The sequence below is a fragment of the Dunckerocampus dactyliophorus genome, chromosome 14, assembly GCF_027744805.1.
Source record: "Dunckerocampus dactyliophorus isolate RoL2022-P2 chromosome 14, RoL_Ddac_1.1, whole genome shotgun sequence".
NCBI classification, from domain to species: domain Eukaryota; kingdom Metazoa; phylum Chordata; class Actinopteri; order Syngnathiformes; family Syngnathidae; genus Dunckerocampus; species Dunckerocampus dactyliophorus.
In genome coordinates this window covers 5,246,084-5,268,088 of record NC_072832.1, presented here as the reverse complement: position 1 = coordinate 5,268,088, position 22,005 = coordinate 5,246,084, and the positions used below count along the sequence as shown (strand labels likewise).

General features: G+C 41.9%; 1 protein-coding gene across 4 annotated transcripts in view; it reads left to right on the top strand.

Moving 5' to 3' along the window:
• The window catches only part of slc8a1b (solute carrier family 8 member 1b), a 128,960-nt gene that overhangs the window by 5,716 nt on the left and 101,239 nt on the right, over nt 1–22,005 (top strand). For all 4 annotated transcript variants that reach the window (XM_054799297.1, XM_054799295.1, XM_054799298.1 and 1 more), the window contains exons 2-4: nt 7,924–8,801; nt 10,429–10,593; nt 12,554–13,344. In XM_054799297.1, the coding sequence (XP_054655272.1) occupies nt 7,959–8,801; nt 10,429–10,593; nt 12,554–13,344 (1,799 nt within the window). In that variant the 5' untranslated portion in view covers nt 7,924–7,958. The remainder of the gene's footprint in view (nt 1–7,923; nt 8,802–10,428; nt 10,594–12,553; nt 13,345–22,005) is intronic.

Genomic DNA, 22,005 nt, shown 5'->3' with positions numbered 1-22,005 from the left:
TCTCTGTTTCAACTTTGTGGCCCACCTCGGCCCACCAGCTTTCCCCATTCAGTCATCAGTCGTTGCTGAGACATGGAGAAGGGGTAGGGGGGTAGGATGAAATAAGCTCTGCTTCTTCCTGCTCCTTTTGTGTAAACACGTCATGTACTTCAATGTAGCATGTCCAAAAAAATGAAACCATTACCATTATCAATACTAATGGCCTCCAAGGAACCATATTTGGTAAAAAAAAAATAAAATAAAAAAATAAAATAAAATAATTAATTAAATAATTACAATGAAAAATATATACATTTTCTAAAGTCAGTAATTAAAATACAGTATATTGATAGCCCAAAAAAACTAAACAAAATAAATTCAATTATTTACATGATCATAACATTTACATTACATTACAACATGTTGTATATTTAAATGGAATTTATGCAGCGTATACTCCCTATGAAACACAATTAATGATACAAATCTGGTAAAACAAATGACAACAGTCTTTTTTTTCACTTCTTTTAGTGTTCCCCAAAAACTCTAAAGTCTTGAAATGGCTAACCATTCCGATCAATATCATTGGTGCATCCATAGAAATGCTTGGAGCAAGAAGAAATAATCATCCCAGAAAATGATTATAGTACATAACAATTGATGTTTTTCTTTAACTTGAGTCACTTTTTGAAAATTCCAAATAATTATTTATTGTTATTGTTTGACTTTTTCCCCCATTACAGTCGTCCCTCACCACATCGCACTTAGAATATCGCGGCTTCATCCTTCAAAGCATATGAATGAATAAATCATGCTGCTTTGTAGTTTTAGATTATTAGTCAGAAGGTATGCATCTTTAAGCAAATTTGATGGGGTTTTTTTTGCCTAAATTAAGCGTTTTTAAGTATCAAAATGACAAACTGAACTAAAATCCAGGAAGTGAAAAAGAAACAACAAGGAACTCTCTCAATGCTAACATGTGTGAGTCTATATTGTGTCTTATTTTCTATTGCTGTGTCTACTATATTGGGTAATACGAGTGTAAATGTCACTATAGGGGTGTTATTTCATGTCTAGATGGCTCTAATGATGTTAAAAACCACATTTAGAAGGTTAGGTTAGGGTTAGGGTTTTCTATGCTCTAACTACGAAAATATTCCATTTCTAAATGAACTTATCATGGTCGGGTCTGGAACCAATTAACGTCGATAAACGAGGGATGACTGTATATTTAATATTTACATTATGATCATGGCCTTTCCGCATTGATTGGCTGTTAGAAATCACACGGTCAGCATTGAGTTCCCAAATATGGTTTCTGTAAGCGGCTGCAGTTCTAACAACATTCACGCCCATCGGGTGATGGCAGAGTTATGTTCATGTAATCCAGTTTCAGAGCCTAAAGCTCGTTTCAATAAAAAGGCGCCAGTTTCTTTCATTGTTCCTTCCATGAAATGCGGGAAATCTGTACATTCTAAATAACATTCTCATTTTCTAGCAGGCCATGTGTAGCGTTTATCGTTCCTGTGAAGATTATCACAGGGCAGCATGTCAAGCGAAGGACCTCACAGACATCCAGAGACACAACTGTGTGTTTGGCTCTTTTTCCGGGTTAGCTTGTTTTTTGTCAACAGAGTTCCTCTTGAACCTGAGCCCAGCTTTTAATGGAAAATGGCGAGGGGATGGTGTTGTGTTATGATATTTCAATTACAAATCAATGCAGCTGCCAGTGTTGTGCAGCCAAAGCTCTCTCGTGTTACCAGCGCACTGCACGCTTCACCTGCTATTGGATACCTTCTTCTATTGTATTGAATGAAAGGCACATGTGATCTTTAATTTGTTGGAAAGGTGCAAAGTAGCCGTGGAGTAAACAGCGTTCTGGCTATGTGTTCTCCTGCTAAGGTCACGTAGATGACACTGATAAAATTAATCAACCTTTGCTTATTGTTTAATTGCAATAGTTACAGAGCAGTAATGACTTAACGAGCATGAACTGCAGTTATCTGTAATTAGAGCCTTTTTTTCCCTGTGATGAGTTATAGATCGGGTAGCGCTAAGTGTCAGCGTACCTCGCCACTGGGAGTTTTTATTTATTGATTCCTTTCTTTCTTTCTTTTTGCCTCACGCTCAATGCGTTGCTCGTCATTGTGAGGGTGAAACAAACGAGATACCGCGTGCTGTAAATTACTGCCGCTGCTGGTTGAGAAATGTGTGTGTGCTAAGCTATGTTTCATGGCTAATTGGAAGGAAAAGTTGAGGTTGGCGTAATAATCGATTGATGAATTCGGTCCATTTGGTGCAATTATAATATAAATGCTGTAATCATTCGTACCTAAAGCGCAAGGAGGACAGGGAGTTATTGGAAGCAGGTGGTGATGGGGGGGAGAGGCTGTTATTTCAGAGAAGTGGTAAACTCATTGTGTACACAGCAAGTGTATTTTTTAGCTTTAATAATGATTTGAAAGAAGAACATACTGGAGCTCTCTTTCAACACACGGTTATTTATTAACAAGTATATTGCACAACAGCGGCAGCAACAGAACCAATGTTGGAATAGTGGAAAGGAGCAAACTGCTCAGCCAGCGTTGATGTTCATGTGACACACATGAGTTGGAACATTTGAAAGCGTACACAGAGGTAAATAAAGCTGCTGGATGCTGATCACTTGTGATTATTCCAATGCAGGTGGTCCTCGGGTTACAAAAGAGTTGAGTTTCTAAACTGTGATGTAAGTCCCGTTTTAGTGTAAGCTGGAACGCATTTCTACCTAAATTAACTCCTGAGTCCCTCACACTGTACACAGAACAGATGAAGGACATATAAAATACTGTAATAAAAAGATTAAAAACAAGAACAGTCATAAAAAGACAAAAACTCTGACTTTTATCCCTGTGGTTGTCATGCAGGCCTTTCTACCTTCTAAAAATATTGTCCCAAGCTAGTCTAGCCTTGTAACAGTGCTTAGCATCCATGACCCCACTAGTGTTCATTAGCATTCAGTAATCTTTATTGACTGTCAAGCGATTACCACCAAAAGAGTGGCCAAACTTGGAGGGCGCATCTCCTTTCTCTGAGCCTTTTATGATGCTCATTTTCACTTCCATGGTGATGGCTTTCCTTTTCTTTGGCGCACTGCCGTTTGGAAGACATAAAGTGTCAAAGTTAACTAATGAGTGACGTCATTCTTCCACAGTGTGGCTGCGCAGGCCCACACTGTATTCTTGCACCCAGCGCGAGGCACGCACGTTGCATTCTCGTGCTGTGCGTGGTGCATTCTAGTAGCTAGTTCTCGAGTGAGCCTCGTGTTTACAGAGCAAAGTTACTCATTCATTTATAGGAGGGCATTCGTAACCATGTAACGTTGTAAACTGAGGACCACATGTATTGCTGTCCCGTGGAGTTAATTAAAAAATCGTGAATCGGTGCTAATTAGAGATGTCGGCTGTTATTCGCGTTTGTCGATCATGCACCCCGCGACTATAGGTGAGTCTGCGGTTAAGCGAATGGAGGGTTAATTGGAGTAGCTACGATAGTAACTGCTGATTAATCGTGTCTTGAAGCATTCATTCATTCATTCATTCATTCATTTTCTATGCCACTTGTCCTCACTGGGGGTATGGTGGAGCCTAGCCCAGCCAATCGCAGGGCGTCTTGAAGCAATTGAGGCAAAATGGAGTGCAATTTAGTCCCAATTAGCATTGCTGGTGTGGAAACAGGAGTTCAGAACATTCATAGTGAGTGACTAGCAATTGTTGATGGAAGGTTTGTTCAAGAATATACCGTAGAGTATTGTTAGCAGTGATGCTAGTGCTGGTCCACCAGTATTAAAGGCCACTAAAGTAAGTGATGCTGCGTCGTCATGGCAACGATGGAGCTGTTATTCTCCTCCTAACAGGCCGGTGTAGCACCCAAATGCTTTTGAAGCTGCTATTTTAAGACAATTACTACAGTGTGCTGCTTTAAGTAAACATAAAGCTGCGCAGATGTAGATGTAATGATGAGTTGCAGTGCGGAGTGACACTAGCTCACTTGAGGAGTCCATCTTATCAGCCCCGACAGACACGTTGGGCGGAACCATGTTGTCATTTTTAATCATAGTCATTCAGTTTAAAGCACAGTGGTGCGCCGCTAAAGCTCTTTTGCCGTTTGCTAGTTGAGTAAAAAAAAAAAAAAAAAAAAAACGAAGAAAGAAAATACTCCCTTAAGTGGAAAAAAGGATGAAGAACCCCAAGCAAGCTGAATTATTTATCAGCTGAAATGCCACACAAAGCCTTGTGCGACCACACAAGACAGGAGCGGCGAGGGTGAGGAGCTGCCGGATCACATTAGCAAAAATGCTGGATTAAAGGCGCTCACGGAATTGATGCTTCATTAAATAGATGGGAGGTATTAGGTGCCAAATAATGAGATGAATGTATGTATTAATGGAGCTGACATCAGCTGTTCACAGACGCAGGGTTACTAGAGGTCGTCCTGCATTGGAAAACGTCTGTGCTGGCAATTGGGAACCAACCTGACCTGATGAATTAGGATGGATTGGGATGATCTGGACTCTGAAACATGCAAACGAGTGATCGTTTACACTGATTACAGCCAGTGTGCCTCCAACAAAAGCCATGTAATATTGTTCAAGTTACAAAGTGCTGATGCAGTCATCGATATGTGGACACTTGCCTTGTTTGGTTGTTTGCTACATTAATTAGCATTAATTATAAACTATGGCCTGCAGGAGATGCTGTGTTCAAAGCACTTAGGTGGAGTTATTGATTGCTGGTTTATTGGATTTAAACTTAGTTAGGTATCTTTTTTCCTGCATAATTGTGATCAGGTCTTTGTGATGAGTATTATTGTGATTAACGGATTAAGCTGAGGGTTGTACACAATATGTTCTTGGTGGAACTTTGATTTGTTTGGATTTGGAAACTACAGTATCCCTCTGGTAGGAAATGATAGAACTAATCTGTCTCTGGGGCAAACTGTGGTAATCAACATTTGAAATACCATTGAAACAGTTGTAAAAGAAAATGAAATAAAGAAAGTTAATGACCTACATTCAATATAACCCTCTATTTTAGCGTTTTTGCTCCTGATGGCTTTTACAACATTGGTTCTGTTGCTGCTGTGTTAATAAATGTTAAAAGATTTGTTAATAAATGACTATGTAGTCAAAGAGTTTTCCTTTCCTTTCCTTTACTGTATCTTTGACTAGCACCCTTGCAGTATAATCTTAAAAAAGCAGCAGAGCGCTGCTGTCAATTAGAGCAGTGGTCTCCAACCCCCGGGTACCGGGCCGTGGGTCATTTGGTCACAGAAAGAAAAAATAATTTCCATTATTTCATTTTTTTTCATGTTTTATTTTGAAAAGTGGCCGGATTCTCTCTGTTACATCTGTTTCACTTGACGCATGTCCATTGTGCGTGTGCTAACTTTATCTCATGCCGCACAGATAGACTACTACTGTGTTTTTACCATTTTTCTTTCACCTCATATTTGGTCTCAAATGCTGATACTATGTGGGAATGCATAAAGGTAAGTTTTGATGACTTATTGAGTTCTAATGTGCACATTTGTCTCAAGGTAATTCATGCTAGCACACTGCCTTTTATCATACACGTCAAACAGTGATGTAATAATGTCTCTGGAAAAACTTGGCTGCAACTTAAACATGTGGATGGTGGGTCGTCATTCATTTTGATCTTATTCATGTCTTAGTTTTACACAATACATAATAAATAAGATAAATTGGATCGCTATAATGTACGTAGTCCGCTTGCTAGCTCTTGAGGCCTCCTCCCCCACCCCACCCCCCCACCCCCACCCACACACACACACACACACACACACACACACACACACAAAAAGCCAAAGAAAACGCAAAATGGAGACCCACAGTTCATTATTTGATGCTGAACTGACATCAGCGGTGCAGTTTTTGGTAGAAACGTTGCAAAAATCCAAAGAAAAAGCACAACACAGACAGATATGTTGTTATATAGGCTTGTTGTACGGAGATACGCTGTTGGGATTTGCTCACATGTGGCGTGACCGCATCCAGAAGTTATGTTTTAGAGGCGTATTTTTCTGAGAATTTGGGACGTGTTTGTGGTTTCTGCAGGCTCAACGTACCCACTTCATGCAAATTTGGTGGCTAAACTGAAACAAAGTCAAATGCTTGATAGAGCTACAGCAGCTATATCAGCTGTGTAGACAGACATGGGTCCAGCACGTAACCACTGTTGTGACGTAGTGTAAACACTTTTAGAGGTTTGATTCAAGTTGTATGGCTGTCGATGTTTGTGCACCGCTTGTAAATTCCTCAATTATACTACAGCATTTGTTATCTTGCCAGCCAGCTTGAAAATACAATTTAGAATCCAGAATCACCGCCAGCAAAATCTGTTTACAGTAACCTCATTTGCAGGGTAACCTTGTTACCAGAAGTCAGGCAGACTGTTATCAGGGAACGCCACTGGTGTGTGGCCAGCGTTGTTATTGTGGAAGACTGCAGACTTCAGTGGAACAGCTTATTGTGGAGTTCAAGTTTTATCGTTGGTGGGGTTATTTGAACTTCCTGCCCTTAAAGAGTTATGCAAACACCTGCAACATACAGTATGTCTTATGTTAGTGTGTCAGCTTCCACATGCCTCCCAGTGAATTTCCTTAACTATGGAAGCACAGCAAGTTTGCAGAGCCAGTACTAGAAGTTTAGCAAATATACTCCAGAATTCAGCCAGCACTTTGTAGAGATGCTGAACGTGTAAACAACAAGGAGTGATGCTGTCCAATCAGTGAGCTCTCTATCCACGTCTTTGATGGGTAACATTGACAGATTCACATAATTAATGTCGCTTTCCATAGGACTTTTAATGGCATTTTTAATGTTGGTTTTCAAAGCACTACTGCATTATTAAATAAAAGGCCACTTAATAAATAATTCATTCAATTTTATATGAATAAGTACAAAATTATATACTGTAAATAATACAATAAATATAAATGTCATTACATAATTAAAAGGCCATGCAATGTACAGTATACATTTTTATTTATTTCTAAAAAAAACCCCAAAACATGTAAGATTCTAGCCCAAGGCTAAATTCGGTCTGTTGTCGCTAGACAGGTTGATGTTCAGTGCAGCAACATACTACAGTTGACTGGACTAATGGATCATGAAATAAACATATTGGTCATTTAGTAAATAATTAAGCAAATATCAAAACAAATATTTAATATTGTATTGCATAATTACCTTAATTATTGGTCATTTCATACATGATTATTATATTTTTAAAGTAATTATTTTGTACTTATTTGGATATTGATTTTTTGGCTCAAAAAGTCATCCATATTGTTTTGTGTGCAAGTTTATGCTTCATACGTATTTTTTAAAACATTTGTTTTTAATTCATTGCATTGTCTATTGTCCGAACTACTGGAAACATCCATCCATACATTTTCTATGCCGCTAATCCTCACTTGGGTCGTGTGGGTATGCTGGAGCCTATCCCGGCTGACTTCGGGCGAGAGGCGGGGTACACCCTGGACTGGTCGCCAGCCAATGGCAGGGCACATATAGACAACCAACCATTCACACTCACATTCATGCCTTCAATGGAAACACAATCAATTCAACACATTTGCAGAAACAGATTGTGCCATAATCCCCAACTATAGCCAATCTGGAGCCTGAAGAAAGACATTTCTGGAAAAGGGCCCAATAACACTGATGGTCAATTGACATAAAACAGATTAATCAATGTCGACTAAAAATCCAGTGGCAACACTCTTGGATGGAAATTTAAATAAACAATGACCAACGACTGTTAGCAGCTAATATGTTTCCATCACTTCCCGCACTACTTTTACTACCACTGTATTCCTACTACTGCTACCAGTCTAAATGAAGCATTAATCGAGTCTTTTTCTCCTCTCTCCTCACGAAAGGCTCTTCTTAGATTGTCGCTGATCTGGACATCACCATGGCCCTAAGGCTATCAGTGATCACCCTCATCCTCCTCATTGAGCTCCAGCCTCTGCTCGCCGGCGCTCCCCCCGAGCCCAGCTTGGGCGGCTCAGTGCCGGCGGTGTCCGCCAACAAAACGGAATGCAGCAAGCCTGAGGAGTGCTCGCCGGGCGTCATCCTCCCCGTGTGGGAGCCCATGAACCCGTCCTTCGGCGACAAAGTGGCCCGGGCCACAGTTTACTTCGTGGCTCTGGTGTACATGTTCCTGGGCGTGTCCATCATAGCAGATCGTTTCATGGCGTCCATCGAGGTGATCACATCCCAGGAGAAGGAGATCACGATCAAGAAACCCAATGGCGAAACCACTACCACAACCGTCCGGATCTGGAACGAGACCGTCTCCAATCTCACCCTCATGGCTCTGGGTTCCTCGGCTCCAGAGATTCTTTTGTCAGTCATAGAGGTCATAGGCCACGGGTTTGACGCCGGCACCCTGGGTCCTTCCACCATCGTGGGCTCGGCCGCGTTCAATATGTTTGTCATCATCGGGATTTGCGTTTACGTGGTGCCCGACGGTGAGACGAGGAAGGTGAAGCATCTGCGGGTGTTCTTCGTCACGGCCTCCTGGAGCATCTTCGCCTACATCTGGCTCTACCTGATCCTGTCCGTCATCTCGCCTGGCGTGGTGCAGGTGTGGGAGGCGCTGCTCACCTTCCTCTTCTTCCCCATCTGCGTGGTCTTTGCCTGGGTGGCGGACCGCCGCCTCCTTTTCTACAAGTACGTCTACAAGCGCTACAGGACGGGCAAGCAGCGAGGAATGATCATCGAGACCGAGGGCGACCGTCCGCTTCCTTCTAAGGTATCCTCAAAGCTTCTCTCCTCCATAGAGACCTCACAGGCTTATCTTGTAAAGTCGACTTCTGCTTTACTTTACTCGTCAGCTTCATCTTCCTGGTCTCTGGGCAACCTTCAGTTTGGTCGCCTCTCCTATCAGTTTATGCATGCAAGATTACCGCACATGTCAAATGTTGCATGTTTTCAGTTTCCAGTAAAATGACAGTTGCAAAAATACATCTACACACAAAAGCACTGCAGGCAGAAGCCCCAAAAGACAAGAGGAAGCATATACAGTGTCAACTGTCAGCGCTTGAAAACACACACAAGAATAGACTTTGCAGAAAATTCAGGACCGAAAAGTCTTGCAGGAACTTCCAGCATATTTTAAATAGTTTGAGAGGTTGAATTGCAACCGTTAGTTTCCCCTTAATATGAAATTTCTCATGGTAGCTAGTCAAAGGTATGCCATGATCACGATTCGGTACATAGCTTGGTTTTAAGGTCACGTTCGTTTTGGGAACAGTTCCCATCTGTACTGACCAATGGCAGCACACTGCTTTCATCTTATCCACTTTTCTTTGTCAGTCAACGTTTGGTAGTTCACCGGGAAGGCCAAGTGTTCCCAAACCAGACACTTTAGCATACAATAGGAAGAGGGTTTTCAAGCAAGCTAGCTAGCTAACTAGCTGAAGGCTGCGCTGCACTGTATTTGTTCACTGAGTAAAGATGCCTGACTATATTGCGAGGCAGTTATGCTTCCTGTCCCTCACTTAACCTGTACTGGCTGGGAACGTGGTACCAAAGGTTCCGTACTGAAAAATCAGATTAGGAATTCATGTAGTGTTACACCCTTATCCATACTATTTTGGAATGGAAGCAGCGGCCCTGTGGTGTTTTCCAAAGCAGACCTCTAAACTGGCACGTTTCTGAAAAAAAAAAACATAGGCAAACCTGGAAAAAAATGCTTTTTACTTAAGTGTATTCAAATTCCAAACTGTCAGTCGCACTTACAGTGTGACTGTTGGGGAGAAAAATTCTGTGTTATTTTTCAAAAGACACCAATTCCTACCTTTACTCCAAACCATTCAAGGACAGCTTTATATTTACCACATATTTTAAAGGGTTAATAAAAATCTGTGTAATTTTTTTGAAACGTTCATTCATTTTCATCCAAACAGAAATGTCACAGATGGGGACTTTTGTTCATTCAATGTTTTTTTTTCATGCATGCCGTTTCTTTGAGGTAATAGTGTGCAATATTAGTCACGTAGAACCATTCATTCCTACTTACAAACAGAAAAAATGGACATCAAAGCAAACGTGGCCTCGACGGGGAAAGGATTCAAATGGTTACATTACAAATTGCCAATTTGCCTCACAGGAAAACTAATTTTCAATCAACAGTGGAGTGACCTTTTGAGCACCGGAGGCTGTGAAATTATTTCAACACCGGATGATGGACTTCATCCGCTTGCGGACACACGTGTAGAAACCAGTAAAGTTGCATTTGAAATTAAATCATCCAGAAACTGCGCAACCAGCGTTTCGGAGCTGTAGAAGACTCCATGAATAAATCAAGTACATTTACAAACACTGCCACTGTGAGCAAATGAGTCCTCTAATCATTTGCCTTGTTCCTTTGTTACAAGGTGGACATCGAGATGGACGGCAAGATGCTGAACTCGCACGGCGTGGACTTCCTGGACGGTCCGCTGGGTTTGGATATTGACGAGAAGGACTTGGATGAGGAGGAGACCAGGAGAGACATGGCCAAAATTCTGAAGGAGCTCAAACAGAAGCACCCTGACAAAGAGGTGAGGAGTGGAGACTTCCATTTGTCTTTAGGTCTGTCTGTTTCACTTTTATGAGTCCTTAGGCCTTTTTCCTTGCGTCATTCTCAGTGTAATTTCTGACAGACTGCATGGTAGGACCGGTTTGACAAGGTCCTTTCTACTTGGTGCTCTTCAGTAGCAAAAAGACGTATCACCGAAAAACATTATATACAGTGCTTATGTTGTCATCTTCAACGGGGGATTACCCTGTTGTTGAACTACTGGATTAGTTTTGGCATCGACTGCTTTGATACTAATGGCTTTTACTGGGACTGTCAAAGTTAACGAACGTTTCCTTTAACGGGACAATTTTTTTGACGCGCGATCAACGTCTCGGCCCACATCGCAGCGGTGGATGTTGAGCCACAAGCGGGAACAAATATTTAAGAAATAATGCAAATCCAATTCATCTGTTGCAGAAAGCCAAAGATGTTAACACAAAACACGTTTTTATAGTTCGACCCTTCCAACTTCGAAATGCATATACGTAAATGACAAATTAAGGGATATGTAAACATTTAACATCATTTTTACCTTGTTTGAAGACGTGATTGATGGGCTGAGATCCACTCGGACACCGCCCTGGTGTTTTGCTATGAGTTATTTCTTGAATTCAATAGTGTTTCTCACCTTCTTCATCCAAATTCTGGAACTTGCAACTTTGTTCGGCTCCACGGTGGGTTACGTTTTGCAGCCGTGATCAACAGAAAAGCGCAGACTTGAGGCGTAACTGTGTTAGTTAGCAAAGAACTGCAGAGTCAACCGCTGTTGACATCATAGACGGAGCTCACTTCCAGTTCTTCTGTCCATGTATTAGCAAGCTAACGGGCTGCTAACAAGGAAGATTTGTGATAAAAAGACATTAGGAACACAGTTGGACTCACGCAAGACGCGCACTGTCGTGGATGCTATTCGGAAACTGTACACAAACAGAGGCAACATTTTAGCGTAAACTGAAAACCATGCCAACCGCTAACCAAGGTTCCATTGTATAACAGAACAACCCGAAAAGTCAAAAAAATTAGTGTCATGAAGTGATGTCATACGTGATCATGCAGAGCAGTGTGGGTGTGTGCCATTTTGCTTACCACTTATTTCACTTTCACTTTTATACGTGTAATGATGTGATGAAATTGTTGATTTGTGTGTTCCAAAGTTCACATGAGTTCTTTCCCGTGTCAGTCAAACATTTCAACAGACTTTCAAGCATGAGAAAGTGTGTCCAAACCTTTGACTGGTACCGTAGATGTAAAAGCACAAAAGTGAAATGCGTTGTAAGTGGACCTTGTGGCTCTTAATGTCCTGTAATGTCCTCTTTGACCCAAAATGTGATGTGGGGACTATTCCTAGTCAATACATTTAGCTTTACAGTTGTCAGTTTGCAAAACGTCTATGGAAGGATACTACTAGTATCTGAGGTACTTGTATTCCTCTCTGGTAGTCAAGCCAATTCATAAAATGATGAATAAAAGATGATATATTTCCTACAGCTGAGGTATTACTGTATGTGGTCAGATACAATCTCGAAAAGAGCTCATATGTTTAAATGATCCCGACAAGACGACCTCACAGATACTGGCAGACTGTCTTGGGATGTGGATGACGCTTGTAAAGGAAGTGGAGTGAGGAAGTCTATCCAAAAAATAATACCCTGGAAGCTCATACTGAAGTACCCTGCTATGAAAATCTGTGTAATGCCTCACAAAGCCTCTGCATGTTTTATGGTGTTATTAAGTGTTTAAGTGTGCTGACTGCTGACTTCATCACCATCACCATTACCTTTTTTTCATGTTGATTGCAACTCTTTAATTTAGTCCGACAAGCTCAGCAGTGTCGTCCTGTTTAAGCTGACAGGTTGATGCAGGAGAATCTTCTCCCAGCACCGTCAGGGCGCCTGCTGGGGCCTGCTTGTTTAATCTAAAGAACTGTCTGCTCTACTCAGGTGGAGCAGCTCATTGAGCTGGCCAACTACCAGGTTCTGAGCCAGCAGCAGAAGAGTCGTGCTTTCTACCGCTGCCAGGCCACCCGCCTCATGACGGGCGCCGGTAATATCCTGAAGAAGCACGCTGCCGATCAGGCGCGGAAGGCCGTCAGCATGCACGAGGTCCGCTCCGACGCCGGCGAAAACGACCCTGTCTCCAAGATTTTTTTTGAGCCTGCCACCTACCAGTGCCTGGAGAACTGCGGCACTGTGGCGGTGAACGTGGTGAGGCGTGGCGGCGACTTGGCCAAGACCCTTTCTGTGGAGTACCGGACGGAAGACGGCACGGCCAACGCCGGCTCGGACTACGAGTTCACCGAGGGCGTGGTGGTGTTCAAGCCTGGCGAGACCATGAAGGAGATCCGGGTTGGGATCATCGACGACGACATCTTTGAGGAGGACGAGAACTTCCTGATTCATCTCTCCAATGTGAAGATACTGACCTCGGAGGGAGATGAACCCGAGGAAGACGGGTCAGCCAATCATGTAGACTCGCTGGCCTGCCTGGGCCTGCCCTCCACGGCGACCGTCACCATCTTCGATGACGACCATGCCGGTATCTTTACTTTTGAGGAGCCCGTGTTCCACGTGAGCGAGAGCGTGGGCACCATGGAGGTGAAGGTGCTGAGAACGTCGGGGGCTCGCGGTGTGGTCATGCTGCCCTACAAGACGGTGGAGGGGACGGCGCGAGGAGGCGGGGAGGACTTTGAAGACGCGCATGGCGTTCTGGAGTTCCAGAACGACGAGATCTTGTGAGTACTCGTTGGAATGACGCTGGGATGTGTGGTGTTGTTGATGTGAGGTGTGATGTGGTGGCATTGAGGTGGATTTTGTCCTTTGAGAAATTGCAAATCCTCTCTTCTCCTCCCCTTGATGCTCTCGACTTTGTATCTGCTTTGACGTTGACACCTTCTTCCTTTATCTTCATCAATCTGTCCGTTCTCCTTTTGCTTTGGATTCCACTCAGCTGCTGTTTTAATCTGCTGAGGGTTATTATTGATCTTCTTGCTGCACACTCAGCAGGTTTAAGTGTGTGCCGGGGTAAAGATGTTGGAAAACCAGGTTATTTGTTGGTCAGCTGAAGGCCTGAATCTTAAGCGGAGAGGCCGGTTGGGGCACCTGAATGAAATGAGAAGCGTTTAACTATAAATCAGATGGAGCTGATTGCTGGGGAACAGTGCAGTCGATCAATAAGAAGTGAGCTTGTCAACTTCATTGCTGCCCTTTTGAGAGGACTGGAGACCGTGTGGGAACATCGCAGGGGGCATCATTAGGGGCTTTATTTGTCGTCTTTATTTGTGCGATTAGATCTTGCAAACAGACGACGCCCGCGGTGAGTCCCAAAGCTCTCAGACGATGTCACACGCACGGCACCCACTAATTTCTGATGCCAGCGTGAACATCCTCGTACCATTTAAACACACGTCACAGCAAAGCCAAAAAATTTAATACAAATGAATCCGCATCCCCTAAACATTAAGTTAGTCTACCATTAATATTGTTATAGAATGTCCGCTGTAGAGCTTGTATATGAGCAGCATGAGAAAAAAAGTCCCTTACTTGCTTGCTCTACTTTAGTGGGATGAGGCGCTCAAACGCTCACTTTTGAAGTTGCCACCCGTCCCTCGCTAGACGAACCCACCACTTTGTAAAAACAACAAAAAACTACAGGCTTTGCTACACATCTTAAAGAAAAGCCTGAAGCTCTGCCAACTATCCATCAGTCAGCTACAGGGAGCTGGAATTAAAAAAAAAATCTCAGCAAATAGGCTAACCTAGCATGATGTTAAAATGCGACTGGAGTGTTAGCACTGTAGCTCCTGTAGCTATTCTGTCCCATAGACATAGTAGATAGACGCCGCATCGAGTGGGTTTGTCGACTGCTGCGATACGTCAACATCGCCCCCATACTGGATGTGTCAAGGCTGCGCTGTAAGTGAATACAAGTAAATGTATTACTTCCATAAAGCGCCTTTCTACAAAGAAATTTAAGTTAATGCCTCTCGTTTATACATTCACACACACACTGATATACTTGGGAAACAGTTAGACACCAAAAACAATATATTTAATCTTCTCAAATTTTTGGTGCCTAACTGTTTCCCAAGTAGGCCGCAAGGTGGCCTAGCGGTTAGCTGCCCTATAAGCGGCATAGAAGATGGATGGATGTTTCCCAAGTGTATTAGTGCGTGTGTAAATATATAAACCAGAGGCATTAACTTAAATGTCTTTGTAGAAAGCCGCTTTATGAAAGTAAATACATTTACTTGTAATCATTTGCAGCGCAAATGACACATCCAATATGGCGGCGTCTTTGACGTACGGCTCAGTTATGTCTATTTTGTGCCCTCTTAATGTTACGTTGTGATATGTGGCATCTATTATGTCGGGCAAGTGTTGTTACGAGTGTGTTGTTACACACTCTCTCTGAGACAGGTGTGGACGAACACAGCTCACAAGCATTAAAGCTACAGACACACATAACGACCTGATCCCAGTACGGAAAGCATTTTAGCATTTTTAAACGGTCTAAATTCCAGCATCAAAGCTACAGTACATTTTGGACAACACACTTCCAATACCCTTTTGTCGGAACACTGACACTTACTTAAAATTGAAGAAAAACGGTATAATTGAAGGGAAATCCATTTTGCATTACTTGTGCTTACTGTATCTGTTTTTAATTGTCACATGTATGCCCACTGAGGTGGAACATTTGTTGTTAAAAGGCAAAAAATGTTTGTTTTTGTGTAAAATGCTCAATCAGGTGTCTCCCAATGGTCGATGTTGTAAATCAGCATTGGGGAGTCGCATATGGGGGAGTCTATCGGGCTTTACTCGACTAGAATAAACTTCACAGCTTTGAACCCATGGACCTTTAGCTGTCACGACCATGTGCTGCTTTATGGCGGCTCAGCAGACACGAAGGACGCCTTGGGCCATTTCGACCAGGCCATGATTGGAGTGTTGGCCCGGTGATTATCTTTTAAAGCCCACCAGGACTCTTTCAGTCAGTCTGGACCCACTTAGGCTCACTTAGCCGGATGGTTGTTTTAGCTTTGCAGTACTAAGTTCTGCTTTGATGAGGTTAATCAGCTCCCAAGTGGCCGATGTTTTCTAAATCACCAACACAAAGTCCTTTGACTGCAACAAACGTAATTAAAATACCTTCATTAAGTCTCTACAACTTGATTTACAGGAAATAAGTAGGGTAGTCCTCAGCAGAGCTTTGTTTTCTGAGCGAGGTTGCACACTGCTAAATTCATTACAGACACGAGCAGAGTTTCCAACACCAAAAACAACATTAATGGAGTCTTGCAAAGTCGTACAGCCATCATTCTTGTCATAAATGATATACTGTGTCCCTTCCAGGAAAAGCACAGAACCTTTTTTTGTTTCTCTTTCCCCTTGCACAATAAAAAAAGGCAAAATCTGAAGTAGCTGATCTGAATAGCATCACCTCCAGGCTGACTTTAGCCTGGTTTGATAAAGCAAGAGACGTAGGCGCTGGGGTTAAGTGAATGGAGATGACAGGGAGGTGGGACAGTCCACCATGATAGATGGTTCCAGGGGACTATTGGATTTATGGACCTCCCTTTCTAGTTTCCATTTGCAGTTTTATTGGGGAATTTAATTGGGTCACAGACACAGCGACACAGGAGCAGATACAACATTGGACGGCAGAGGCCGTAACAGTGTCTTATTCATGTCAGGATTAAAGAGACAAGTGGAACACATTTTCAACCATATAACCGTCATGCTCTTATTAAAGTGTGCTGTTAGATACTTTATTGATCCCCAAGGAATTCATGGTCCTTATGATCTAATCCAATGGCTTCTGTCTGTCTTTACAAGTGATTTAGCTGTTTATTAAAACAGTTTTACTCTAATGAGTTGCAGAAAAAAGAAGGAAATCATGCAAATAAAGAAATGGCAATAATGATGCAAATATTCATCTTGAATAATTGTTTTTTGCTTTGTAGGGGACTCCAAATGTTGTTGAATGAAATAATAATACAGCATGAATAATAATAATAATAATAATAATAATAATAATAATAATAATAATAATAATAATAATAATAAGGAACGAAGGTGGATGCAAAAATGGCGCATAAATAAGTGTCTACGGTCCAGGTGGTCCTCAGTTTACGTACGAGTTCCTAGCCTGAAGTTGAGTTTTGGTGTAAGCCAGATCTTATACCTAAAGTCACCCACGCTGTACACAGAACACATTAAGGGCATACTAAACACAGTAATGAAGAGATTAAGTACAATAATTAACTAGATGATTGCAATGTCTGGAGACATTACATGTGAATGCGTGAACCTGATGGGGGGGGGGGACAAAGTGTCCATGCTGACATTGGAACGGCTGGAATCTGTTAAGTAGTTGCTGAATGCCTTTGATCGTCTGGAAAAATATGAATATTGTGAAAAGTGGGAATTGCTGTTATGTGGAGAAGAGCACAAATGTCCTGAATTATAGAATGGTTTGATGTTGGGACGGTTGGAATCTGTTGAGAACTGTGGAAGTAGTTGTCACAATGCTGAATGCCTTTGATCTAATTAGATCAAAGGCATTCAGCATTCCGGAAAAACGTGCATTTTGGGAAAAGCGTGAATTTTTGTGCTGTGGATGAAAGCACGACTGTCCTGACTTAGTTAAATCAGTATATGTTGGAATGAGGTGAATCGGTTGAGAAATGTAGAAGTAGTAACATTCCTGAAGAGGTAATTAGTTTTCTGGAAAAGTAGGAATTTAGGGAAAAATTTGAATTTTTTAATATGTGAAAAATAGGTAGCCTTAATGGCTGGATTTTGCTGAACGATTTGATGTTGGAATTGTTAGCATTTGTTGAAAAATTTTGAAGGAGTTAGAGTAATTAAGATCAAAGGAAATTATAGTAATTAAGATCAAAGGAAAAGTGGCAATGTCTGGAAAAGTTGGACTTTTTCGAATGTGGACAATGGTCATTTTGAAAGCCCTGAATAAGTGGAATGTTTTCATTTTGGAATGGTTGAAATCAGTTTAGAAATGCGTGAATGGTGGAAGTTTGAAAAATGTTCCATTCATTTTCAGTGGGAAAAATGCAGTGGAAATTTTTTTGGAGTTTTGGAAAATCTGGGAATTTTTTTGAAAAAACTGAAATGGTGTGAATCGGTTGAAAAATGGAGGAGTAAGAGGACAAAAAAACAGCTTAACAATAATAATGATAATAATAATGATGATGATAACAATAATAATAATAATAATAATAATAATAATACAGAAAAAAATGGCACAGAATTTTAATTAGTAGTTATTTTTACTTTGTAGCTTATTGGGAGGAGGAAGTTGAAGAGACGGAGAACAAATAAACCAATTATATGTGCCTAGTTATTACTGTCGCTTTCATAGGAGCAGATGCTTTAACATGCTTGTAGGGGCCAAGTTTGGCGAGGAACGCTGTGATTTGGCCGGCACAGGTGGAGGGGCGTGGTCACGTGTGCACAGGTAAGTGTGTGCACTTACGTACACGGACCCCATAAAGGGAGCGTGCTTACCACATGCAAAGCATTAGTTTGCCGTCCTGGTTTGGTGTGATCACGATCGAAGCTGCTTATTATTATAAACCCATCACATCAAAGGTATTTTGTTCAGCGTTCACACATTCCTACCCCCTCAGCGGCAAAAATGGAAAAGGAGGGCGCAGTAATTATGAAGGATGCGATCATTATCTTCAGTGATGGTTGTGATAGTTAAACCTTTAATACCAAAAGTGCTGCCTATATTGGTGGGTGTTTCTCCTCTCTCAGAAGTGCAAAAAGTTAATTAATGAGCAATGTTATCCACTCTGCGTATCTTGGGATGAAGCACAGACTGCATCCTTGGAGCGTGCACGCTCAATTCATCTGCTGCGTGTGCTGAAACTAGTTTGAGTTAGTCCAGTGTTTACAGATCAATATTAAGTTTTCAGTGCATTTATTTGAGCATGCACGTAAACAATATTACACACTAACCAGGCGGGCGAACGCAAACCAAGGCAAAATTGTCGCAGAACTGTATGCATTTATGATTTCATTGGTTATGAATCTGTTTTCAGGAATATTACCACTAATAGTACTACACCTACTTGGTGCATTTGTACTGACATCTGTGATGTTTTAATCCAAATTATTTGTGATTTTGCTCCAAAATAGCGTCAGTCGCTATATGCCACAAGCATCCCCTCTATTGAGAGCGCTTTGCTTCTATTTCTATAACGACGATTCCCTAATGGAATTAGTGGACCTGTCAGAATTGGGTCAGCGATTCTTCTTCATTTTTATTGAAATTATACATGATGAGTTTGATGCTCGCTTGTCCCGCATATTGTGTTGTCACAATCATGAATGACACCACAAAGGTCGCGCAGGTGGATGCACACAAATACTACAGCCACCGTGCCAACACTGCCATCCTTTGGTGTCACTTTTTTTGACCCGGCGAGGTTAAAAAAATCCTGCACACACACACGCACACGCGCAGACACACACACAAACACAATACGCACGTTCCAATTTGCGGCAATTATGCAATTTCCATAAACAGGCAGCTTGCAGAGATGAACGAGGTGCAGACGAGATTCAAATGAGGCTCCCCTCCTACACACACGGCAGACTGGGACTTCACACTCCAGTAAGCAACACAGATTGGCCTTTTGAGACGCATGTTCACCAGCTATAGGAGTGTGTGTGTATTGTACTGTATATGGCCATGTGTGCACTTGATAAAACATGCATGTTGTAAAAAGAAGGGGGGTTTGTAAAGCAACAATAAGGAATTGTTACTCTTGGGTTTGTTTTTTGTTACTCTTTGATCTGCTGTAAAAATGAGTCTAACAGTACAACGTGATTGATGGAAGAAAAATGTTTGCGCAAGGCAAGCACAGTAGTATAGAGTAGATGCTTGCTTTTTGCAGGACCACCAGTGAAAATCTGTGGGTAATGGAAACACCCGTCATACACGCCCCCCGCCCCCAAACCTTCCTGCTAGTTTGACATTAACGTTCACCTGCGCTTTCGGATCAACATTTGTAATAAGAGTGACTGTTGTAATTATTAGACCCTCCCCGTCTCTCTTCAGTATGGCACACAGAGTCATTTAACACATTTTGAATTATGTATAGAGAGAGCTGCAACGATTAATCGATGGTGAATCGATTACCCAATTAATCAACAGCTATTTTGCTAATCAATTAATCGTTTTTTGATTTAAATATGTAAATTTCCTCAGATTTCAGCCTCTCAAATGTAAATCTTTTTTAATTTCCTGAGTCATCCACAAAAGCAGACCTATTATCCTTCTGTTTTAGCCAAAACAAGTAATTCACACATATCAGCTTTGACTTTGGACAACAGCAATAGGCATGATCATCTAAGATGATTGATGAACGTGGCTTGGAATCAAATATATGTTTTACTTTTGCGTCTCACAGCAACTGTGGTGCGTTCAAGGGCCGTGGAACAAAGTGCAAAATTTCAAGGCTTGATGAAAAAACATTATCAGTGAAGCATAAAGACATAAACATGTAAAAATTGTGGCATTTTTTTTCAGTTGCTGTACATTTTACCTGTATTATCGCAGGAGATTTTTTTTTTTTTTACTGGACGAAAATGGGCCATGAATTCTGAAATGTGAATGTGCAGGCATCCACCGTGTAGCACCAACGGTGCGTTTCCACTGGGGAGTACCTGCTTAAGGTGGTTGCTTTTCCGCTTGAAAAGTGTACCACTGGGAAACCTGGCCACGATTGCATTAGTACTAGCTAGACATGCTAGCGAACAACGCCTGCATTTATCTAAGGAGATTTTACTGGAGGGGAGACTGAGGGCAAAGTGCAGCCAAGTGGAGACACTGCAGCGTCCACAGCTAAGGCATGGAAAGCTAATGCTAGCATGTGTGTTTATTTTTGCAATGTAGTCATGAATCAAACGCTGGCACAGAAATGACAAATCTGCCATGTTTACAAATATAATAATACAATGTCTATAAGACCAGTCTCGTGTACCCCATCTCTCACCCAAAGTCCGCTGTGATAGGCTCCAGCATACCCTTGCGACCCTAGTGAGGATAAGCGGCATAGAAAATGGATGAATGGATGGATAATGACTATAAATGACTTGTGGCGCCTCCTTTGTCGTGGGCAAAATGCATTGGAAGACATGCTAGCATACATGTCATATAGGTATACAATATATAATCATCAAACAAATGGTCAATGACTTATGGACATTTACTTGCTAAGTCTCGCCTACGCCGCTGCAAACACATGTGCTTGATGGCGGTTGTGTTTTTCAATCAATCTTGCTCAAATTTTACACACATGTGCTTGTCAATCCTCTGATTCGTGGCTGCACACCCCGAGCTGCAGCGGGTGTTTTGCAAAGCACATTGAGCTGTGTGAGAAATTTCAAGTCAATCCTACTTACGGGGTAACAGCCCCGGCGTGTGGTGTGTCAGAAATATAGTAGCACAGGCAGTAGAGGCGCATGTTCCTGGCAAGTTTTCCACCTTTTATGTGCAGCGGGTTCAGGAGTACAAGAGATGCGCATGATTGTACCTGGTTTCGCTAAAGTGAAGTGGAGTGAAGTGGAGCCACGCCAAGCCGAGTAGGTACCTTAAAGTAGGATGACCAAGACAAAGATGCTAGTGTAAACATTACAAGCCAGTCATACGTCAGTATGACTTTAAAGTTGTTATTTTAAGCCACAATGATGTCGTAGCGTTCCTTTAGTGATTTTCAAGGGGGGCATAATGGTTTTCCCAGCAGAGTTCATTGTTTCACTTTGGCCTGCAGTGGCACAAATGATTTGATTCCTCTTGTCTTTTGTTGGTACTTTATTTGTCCCATAAAGTGACATGGACGGGTTTGAACAGGCAAGCGCACTAATGTGATGATGATGGTTGTCTTACATGTAGACAAGTTGCAGGCATATGCAGTACTAGCATGTGCAGATTGTTAAATGAATATCCCTACTATGCTCATATTAGTGCGGCATTAAATCGTAATGAGGTCTGATGAGGATTTTGAGGTCAAACACAAGCACACACGTGCACAACACCCACACTTTAGCACCATTAGGATTAAACTCAATTAGCATTCATTGTTTTGGGTTTTTTTTAGTTTAAAATGGGAAACAGTTAAAAGTTAGCCCTTTCCAGGTTGCATTTGTTCTTCCCACACACTTGTTTTTGAGGAGGTGACTTCTCCTGCTTATATGAGCTCCCCTGGCAGGCGACAAATACCTGTTCCTCCGCACTTTGCGACCTTTCCGAGACGCCATCTGACACCAGACACTTAAAAAAAACACATCGCAATCATCCGGATCATCTTTTCCTGTCAGCAGCTTACTTTTTCACGTGTAAACAGTAGAATCTGGCTTTAAAT